The 7,670-nt window shown below is 44.8% G+C and overlaps 1 protein-coding gene across 2 annotated transcripts in view; it reads right to left on the reverse strand.

Annotated features, from left to right (window-relative positions):
• The window catches only part of TBC1D12 (TBC1 domain family member 12), a 53,655-nt gene extending 51,872 nt beyond the window's left edge, over positions 1 to 1,783 (reverse strand). Inside the window, exon 1 of one of the 2 annotated variants that reach the window (XM_060683020.2) lies at positions 688 to 1,783. In XM_060683020.2, coding sequence (XP_060539003.2) covers positions 688 to 1,445 — 758 coding nt within the window. In that variant the 5' untranslated portion in view covers positions 1,446 to 1,783. The remainder of the gene's footprint in view (positions 1 to 687) is intronic. The other variant, XM_060683021.2, reaches the window with a different exon arrangement.
• Positions 1,784 to 7,670: the final 5,887 nt, after the last annotated feature.

The following is a 7,670-nucleotide window of genomic DNA, read 5'->3' on the forward strand; positions in this document are numbered from 1 at the left end:
TAAGGACGCTTCTCTGAAGGTTACACACATCCCATATGTGTAATTTTCTTTGCCTTCAGAACTGGTTCATCAGTAATGAAGGGGCCGTGCTTAAGACATCCCTAAACATTACCTGCTAAGATTTTTTTTTTCTTCCTTTTGCAAGGAATTTCTTAGCCTAAGGTCTTTAGCAGGCCATCCCCTCATTCCAGATCTATATCCTTTGCAATACCTTTCAGGGTACCCAAAAAGCAATATCTGCTTGGGAGAGGGGGAAAAAAAGTGCAAATAAGCAACCTCACACCATCCATAATTCAGAGCCTTATTCAGCTCTTGGAAAGCCAAGGCTCTGAAATGAAGACACTCCTTCCACTGCAAGCCTCTCCAACAAGGAAAGGAAGGAAGGCCAGCAAGAATGGGGGCGGTTGGGAAGATCGATGCTACTTTAGGATTGACGACGGAGAAGCCCAGAATCTCGCAGGATCCAATCTGAGTCGGTCACCAGGGGTTTGGTTTTCCCTGGAGCCCATCGCCCAGATCGGATCCTGCACCATCGTCCCGGGACACGATTATTCCAATCCATTCGCCTTCCTTTGTGGCCAACCCGGCATTGCACAACTCGGGTCTGCGGCACCCGTACCTTTCCTTCCCTGCCCGCGCAAGGGAGGGGCCCGATGAGTCATTTTTATTTTATTTTATTTATTTTACCTCGTGAAAAATTCCGCAAAACTGGACCCGGCGATCCCACTCAACCGTTTGGCCCGATCCCCTTGCTCCGAGCCGGGCCCCGCTGCGTGACCGCCGGCCGAAGGATCGTCCGGAGGCTCCGGGGGCGGCAAATGCTCCGGGGCGCTGCGGCGACGGTTCACCTCGAAGGTGTTTCGGGAGTTGAGGCTGATGTCCATGAAGGCCAAGGCGGGCAGGCAAGGGAGAGCCCTGGCCGGGGAAGACAGGCTGCCCTCCGCCTCCTCCGGGGTCCCCGAGGAGCTGGAGGAGGCGGAGGAAGAGGAGGCCGAGGCGGAGGAGGTGGGCGAAGGAGACGGGGCCGAAGCCCCGGCAGCCCCCGCCAGGTTGCTCCCGCTCGGCGGCTCAGCCCCGGCCACGCCGCTCAGGAACAAGGCGCAGCCGCCGTTGTGGAGCTGCTGCTGCTGCTGCTGCTTGTCGCCGCGCTGCGATGCCGCGGCCGCCTCGGAAGTCGGCGGCGAGAGGAGCAGAAAGCCGGCGTCCCCGTTGGTCATCCTCCCTCCACCGCAGGCGTCCCCGTTGGGCGGCCTCTTGCCGGCCAGGTAGCGATGCAGTCGGTCCCGGGAGCCCTCTCGGCTCCCATCCCGCTCGCCGTCCGCTTCCGCGTCCTCCCCGTCTGCCTCCTCCTCCTCCGCCGCCGCCGCCTCCTCCGCCTCCTTGTCCCGGCCCGAGGCAAGCAAAGCTGCGCCGCCCTGAGCTCCGGCATCCTCCGGCCCCACCATTTGCCGTGGAGGAACTCCAGGGGAGCCAGCGGCCCGGCCGAGAGCAAGAGGACGCGGGGAGGAGAGCCGGCTCCTCACGGCGGCGCAGCGGGGCCCACCGGAGGGGAGAGGGCGGGGCTGCTGCTGCTGCTGCTGTGGCCGCCGCCGCCGCCGCCGCCGCCGAGCCCGCGCGTCTCCCCGCTCAACGCATACAGTTCGGTGGATGGTCGTGGCGGCGGGAGCGGCCTAAAGGGGCCCGGCTCGCGCAGGCGCATCCGATCCCTTCAGTGGTCCCAAGGGCGGCCGACCATAGAGACGATTTCGTTGGTGCGGAAATGCAGCTTGTAAACATCCGGTGCGGTCTGGGGGCCGCCCCGAGTAAGATTTGACGGAAGCCTTTGGCTTACCGTATATTCTCTAAAAGCGCCGCCTACGAAACGGGAGTTCTTACGAAGGGGTTACGGCGGCTGGAAGAGCGCGTCTTGTTTTGAAGAAGCGGCGCGGGGGGTGGTGGTGGCGGGGACGGGACCGTCTTGTTTTGAGACATCATCACCTCTTTTTGCCTCTTTCCCAACCTTTCCATGCTGAACTGGGGAATTTGGGGGAGTTGAAGTCCACAAATTCTGAAGTTGTCAAGTTTGAAAACACTGAACGCTGTCCGATGTACTTTCGATTTAAATTTCTGTGTGGACTCCTCAGATTAAGCTTCATTAAACGTCAAATTATCTTTTGAATAGGCATGCATAAAACTCTTAAATTAGTTTGAATTGAAAGGTTGCATATAAGAACGTGGTTCCCACCGCCTGACAAAGCATGATTTTATTTTATTTTATTTTATTTGTTTGTTTATTATTTTATTTGTCAAGAACGTATTTGGTAATAAGTATAAGCATGGATTGGATACATAAAATAGGTACAAATAGAAGAATCATTAGGACAGAGACGGTAGGCACGCTGGTGCTCTTATGCACGCCCCTTACAGACCTCTTAGGAATGGGGTGAGGTCAACAGTAGACAGTTTTTATTTTATTTATTTATTTTATTTGTCAAGAACGTATTTGGTAATAAGTATAAGCATGGATTGGATACATAAAATAGGTACAAATATATAAAATAGGTACAAATACATAAAATAGATACACCAGAGATGTACACCTTTCCTTGGGCTGACGGTTAACTTTTTTCACTTATGATTTGAAAAGCTCACCAGCCAATATTCAGACTAGGTTTAGATATAATTTAGATTTAGTATGATATATGTCTCCAGCCCATTGATACTCACGTTTCTTCCAACAAATAAAAAGGATTCCGACTCCATCTATAAGCAACCACTGTTGCTTAATATGCACCAAGTATCATGGATCTATTACTTCAGACTGCAGACCATCCTCACAGGCAAATGGCATTTCAGTATTTCTCAGATTAAACAACACAACATACTAAATAATTTTTTTAAAATATCAAAAGTGGAGGGGAAAAAATCCTGATTAACTTTTCCCCGATATTACAATTTTCTATTTGCAAGAATAAAAAAAAACACCATATAAAAGAAAGAAAAATAATAAAAAGAAAAATAATAAAATAATAACCCCACCCCACCCCACCAGCAACACACATATATAAGTAAATGGTGGCAGGCCATTGCTTAACAATCATTTGTTCAGCAACTGTTCAAAGAGTTACAATGGCACTGAACAAATAGTAGTTATGGCCTCTAGTTGAATTTGATCTGTTTTTGTGTATCAGAAGTCAAATAGACCAGGGGTCTCCAACCTTGGCAACTTTATGACTTGTGGAATTCAACTCCCAGAATTCCTCAGCCAGCATGCGCTGGCTGAGGAATTCTGGGAGTTGAAGTCCACAAGTCATAAAGTTGCCAAGGTTGGAGACCCTTGAAATAGACAACACATGTACAATGCAAAAGCGGAATATAATATTGCCTTGAAGATCAAGTACAAATAGCTTACTTATTTCAGGATCAGCTCTGCACCACTGTGATTCTTCTCACGGTGTATTCGATACTGCTGTGAAACATTGTTATAGGTGAACCATTTCCCATAACCAAGATAGTAAGCCTTTCCAGGGGAAAAAGGTATCTTGATTTCCTTTCAGCTTCCCCTACCCCTCATCCCCAGGCATTGTTACGATGCCAAACAAAGAAATATAATGTAAGGTCAAGGTAACCCATGGGTGAAATGCTCCCGGTTCGGACCAGATCGGGTGATCCAATAGCGATTGTGGCAGGTGGTTCGGAGAACCGGTAGCGATGGCACGAGGCTCCGCCCACCTGCCCGGGTGTCATTACTTCCTGCTTTTAAAAAGTGCCACAGCTGTGATCGTCAGAGCCTTTTTTTTACCTTTTAAAAGCATTCGCCCGAATATGTTGTAAAACATACCACCCCCAGCCATGCCCACAGAACCGGTAGTAACAAATTTTACATTTCACCACTGAGGTAACCTAATGATCTTCACTTTCCTTTGAGTTTTTGAACCAACTGATTGAAAATCATCTTCAATTCTTTTTTGGGTGTGTGTGTTAGAAAATAGAAAAGGGGACAATATAAAAGAGATTAGCAACTGTTTGATGCCAGTGATTGAATTAAGATTTATCTTCTTGTCTGTGCAGTCAAGGACTCTCCCAGTAAAAGTTTTTCCTGCTAATCTGATTAAAAACCAGATCTTTCACTTTAGCGAGTGCATGCTTGCTGTTCAAGGACTCTTAAAGCTACTACAGTATAGAATTGCTTTATCTAGCAACACTCTATGAATCTGCCCATAACAGAGCTCTATAAACAGAGGTGGGTTTCAACAGGTTCTGACCAGTTCTGGAGAACCAGTAGTGGAAATTTTGAATAGTTCGGAGAACCGGTACTAAAAATGCTAACTGGCCCCGCCCCCATCTATTCTCTGCCTCCCAAGTCCCAGCTGATCAGGAGGAAATGGGGATTTTGCAGCATCCTTCCCCTGGAGTGGGATGGGAATGGAGATTTTACAGTATCCTTCCCTTGCCACGCCCACCAAGCCCCACCCACAGAACTGGTAGTAAAAAATTTTGAAACCCACCACTGTCTATAAAGCTTTAGAAAGATATAGGTAGTCCTCAACTTACAAACACAATTTTTGTTGTTAAGTGAGAGATTTGTTAAGTGAGTTTTGACCAATTTTATGACCTTTCTTGCCATAGTTGTTAAATGAATCACTGCAGCTGATAAGTTAGTAACACGGTTGTTAAGTGAATCTGGCTTCCCCATTGACTTTGCTAGTCAAAAGGTCGCAAAAGGTGATCACATGACCTTGGGACACAGCAACGGTCATTATACTTTAATATATTATTAAAGTATAATAACTTCAAACTTTTATCAAAACTTTCCTTAAGGCAATTTTCTACAGAATGTACATTATTTGAATATGCATGTGTATTACTGTATTCAAGATATGAGACCAAATATTTCCTCATAATATATGATATGAGACCAAATATTTCCTCATAATATATATTTTACATTGCAGGGTGTATCCCAGTGTAGAGATCAAAACAAGTTTATCCTGTCCTAAGCCATTGACAAACTCAATGTCACCCTTATTATTTTGGTTATCCTTCATCAAATATTTTTTTGTCCTGCATTTGCTCTTTTACCTTGTCATTTTGGATCTGTTTGGTTTAATATTACAAAGTTCTTTTTCCACAGGTTTATAACTCAACTATAAAAGTACAGGCCAGAAACTTGGCATACAGTATCTCCATCTGGAAGTTAAATATTTCAAAGCAAATTTGGAAACATTCAGTTGCTTAGGATCAAGATAATGCTTAGAGGTTTCAGGATTTATGTTTTTCTTCCACTATTGTGCCTTTCATAATTCACTGTGATTTATTTCTGGAGGTCCCTGTTAGAAGATGTAGCAATAAACCAGGTACTTTAGGAGTCTGAAGAGATCTGTAAGTGGAACCAGCACTCAGCAATAGAGCTCCTGGGTTCACGTGTAAAATGTCTACATTTCGATTAGTGTAATTTCCAAGGTGGTGGTGAGAAGATGCATATGTAGTCTAATTTATGATGGTTACCGCTTCCACACTGCTTGCAGAATGAGGTATGGCTTCAGGCAGCCAATATCAGTACGTGGAAAGTAAAATCAAAGTTTTCTTGTTGTTTTTGAACTTTTCTCATCTGGAGAGTTCCTTAAGATTTTCTGCCCTAGCTCAGAACTTCAGGGATACTGGTTGGCAGAATTTCTTAATTAATTATTTCATTACTTTTACCAAGTAAAGGAACTGCAGACCAGCACCTGGTGGGGTAGAAATGCAGGACTTGGAAAAAGATATTCAGACACCATGATGTATCTGTAGCTATAAAGGCCACAATCATGAAACCAATGTTTTTCCCTGCAAAAGCAAAAACTGAATGATGAAGAAGCAGGCTAGAAAGAGTGTTGACTCTTTTGAAGTTTGGTGTTGGAGAAGAATCCTGGTTAACCAAGAAACAAGCAAATTATCATAGATCAATCCAGAGTTCTTTTTGAGATCAAAATGACCTGGCTTAAACGATCACATTTTGGTCCATTATGTGAAGACCAGTGGTGTAATTCAGCCGGTTCTATCCGGTTCGGGTAAACTGGTAGTGGCGGCTGTGGGAGGCTCCACCCACCCGCCTGGACATCATCACGTCCCATTTTTGATGCTCTGTGCATGCGCAGAAGGCCCTGTGCATGTGCAGAGGCGGTGCGTACACTCACATTTGCAAACCGGTAGCGAAGGTAAGTGAATACCACCCCTGGAGACCTAGCTCCCCTGTGAAAGCCATAATAATGGAAAAGATAAAAGAAGAAGAGGATGGCCACCAGCATGGTAGCAGCTACTAGGAATGCTGAAGTTTGGAGATATATATATATAGAGAAAACCTATCAATATTGTCACTAAGAGTTGATATTGACTTGACAGCAATTATTTTTAACAAATATTCCAAGTGTTTGAAAACTCAATAGAATGGATCAAAATAAAATTAGTAGAATTAACACAATGGAATAATAAAGATGGAACTAAAATATAGTCAATAACAGCAGATTTATACAGATACTTAATGATTAAGGAAATATCATGATTAAGGAATATATATTAGGCACATATATTTCCTTAATCGTTAAGAAAGCTACCTTTCTAATAGTTATGAGGCTAACCTCGGGAGGAATGACTCCTGAAAGATCTTCATTTAAACAACAGGAATACCTCCCTATTTAGTTTCTATTATGTTTGTTCATAACCAACAAGGCAAGGCTTTGTAGCTATGTTTAGTTTCCACAACAGCGTTTGAATTACACAATCACGTAATCTGGGAATGATCATGGAAGGGAATAGATTGATTACAACAGCAGCGGTTTTCGCTTTTTTATTTCACTTCTGCTTCAAAGGAAGACAGCAGGAAGAGAGCGGTTCTTAGACAAGAGGAAGCGGAAAAATACATAGCTGGAGGTGCATGGGTGCATGTAGATAATATGACAAATTTGCTTATAAATAATGATAAATATGCCTGATCACATTAACTGGCTCACCTCTTCTCCTCAACATACCCCACTAATCAGTGGTAGGATTCTAATTTTTTTGCTACAGGTTCTGTGGGCATGGCTTGGTGGGCATGGCAGGGGAAGGGTACTGTAAAATCTCCATTCCCACCCCACTCCAGAAGAAGGATACTGTAAAATCTCCATTCCCTCCCCACTCCAGGGGAATGATACTGCAAAACCCCCATTTCCTCTCGATCAGCTGGGACTCGGGAGGCAGAGAATAGATGGGGGCGGGGCCAGTGGTATTTACCAGTTCTCCGAACTACTCAAAATTTCTGCTACCGGTTCTCCAGAACTGGTCAGAACCTGCTGAATACCACCTCTGCCACCAATGGCAACCACTGTTCAATGTTTCTCATGTCAACTGCCTATGAAACTTTCACTCTCACTAATCAGACAAACACAAAAATAAGACTCTTCCTGAGGTTGCGGTGGATAGAAATATTTAACCAACTACAGTGGTAGCTCATGTTGCTGATATGACAGTTATTGGAAAGGCACGTGGAGTGGTGCAGAAAGGGTCACTACTAGCACTATCAGATATGACTAACTAAGATAGGCCATTTGATCCTTGTTGTATCCTTCTATTCATGCTGTCCTAAATACATATGGCTTCCAAATGTCTCCTATTTTGGGCTCAAAGAAACCCATTATGTGGCTTATGTTAATAAAGTGTCCTAAGAAACTTTC

Source organism: Pantherophis guttatus, chromosome 6, assembly GCF_059756535.1.
Source record: "Pantherophis guttatus breed Tessera chromosome 6, ASM5975653v1, whole genome shotgun sequence".
NCBI lineage: Eukaryota > Metazoa > Chordata > Lepidosauria > Squamata > Colubridae > Pantherophis > Pantherophis guttatus.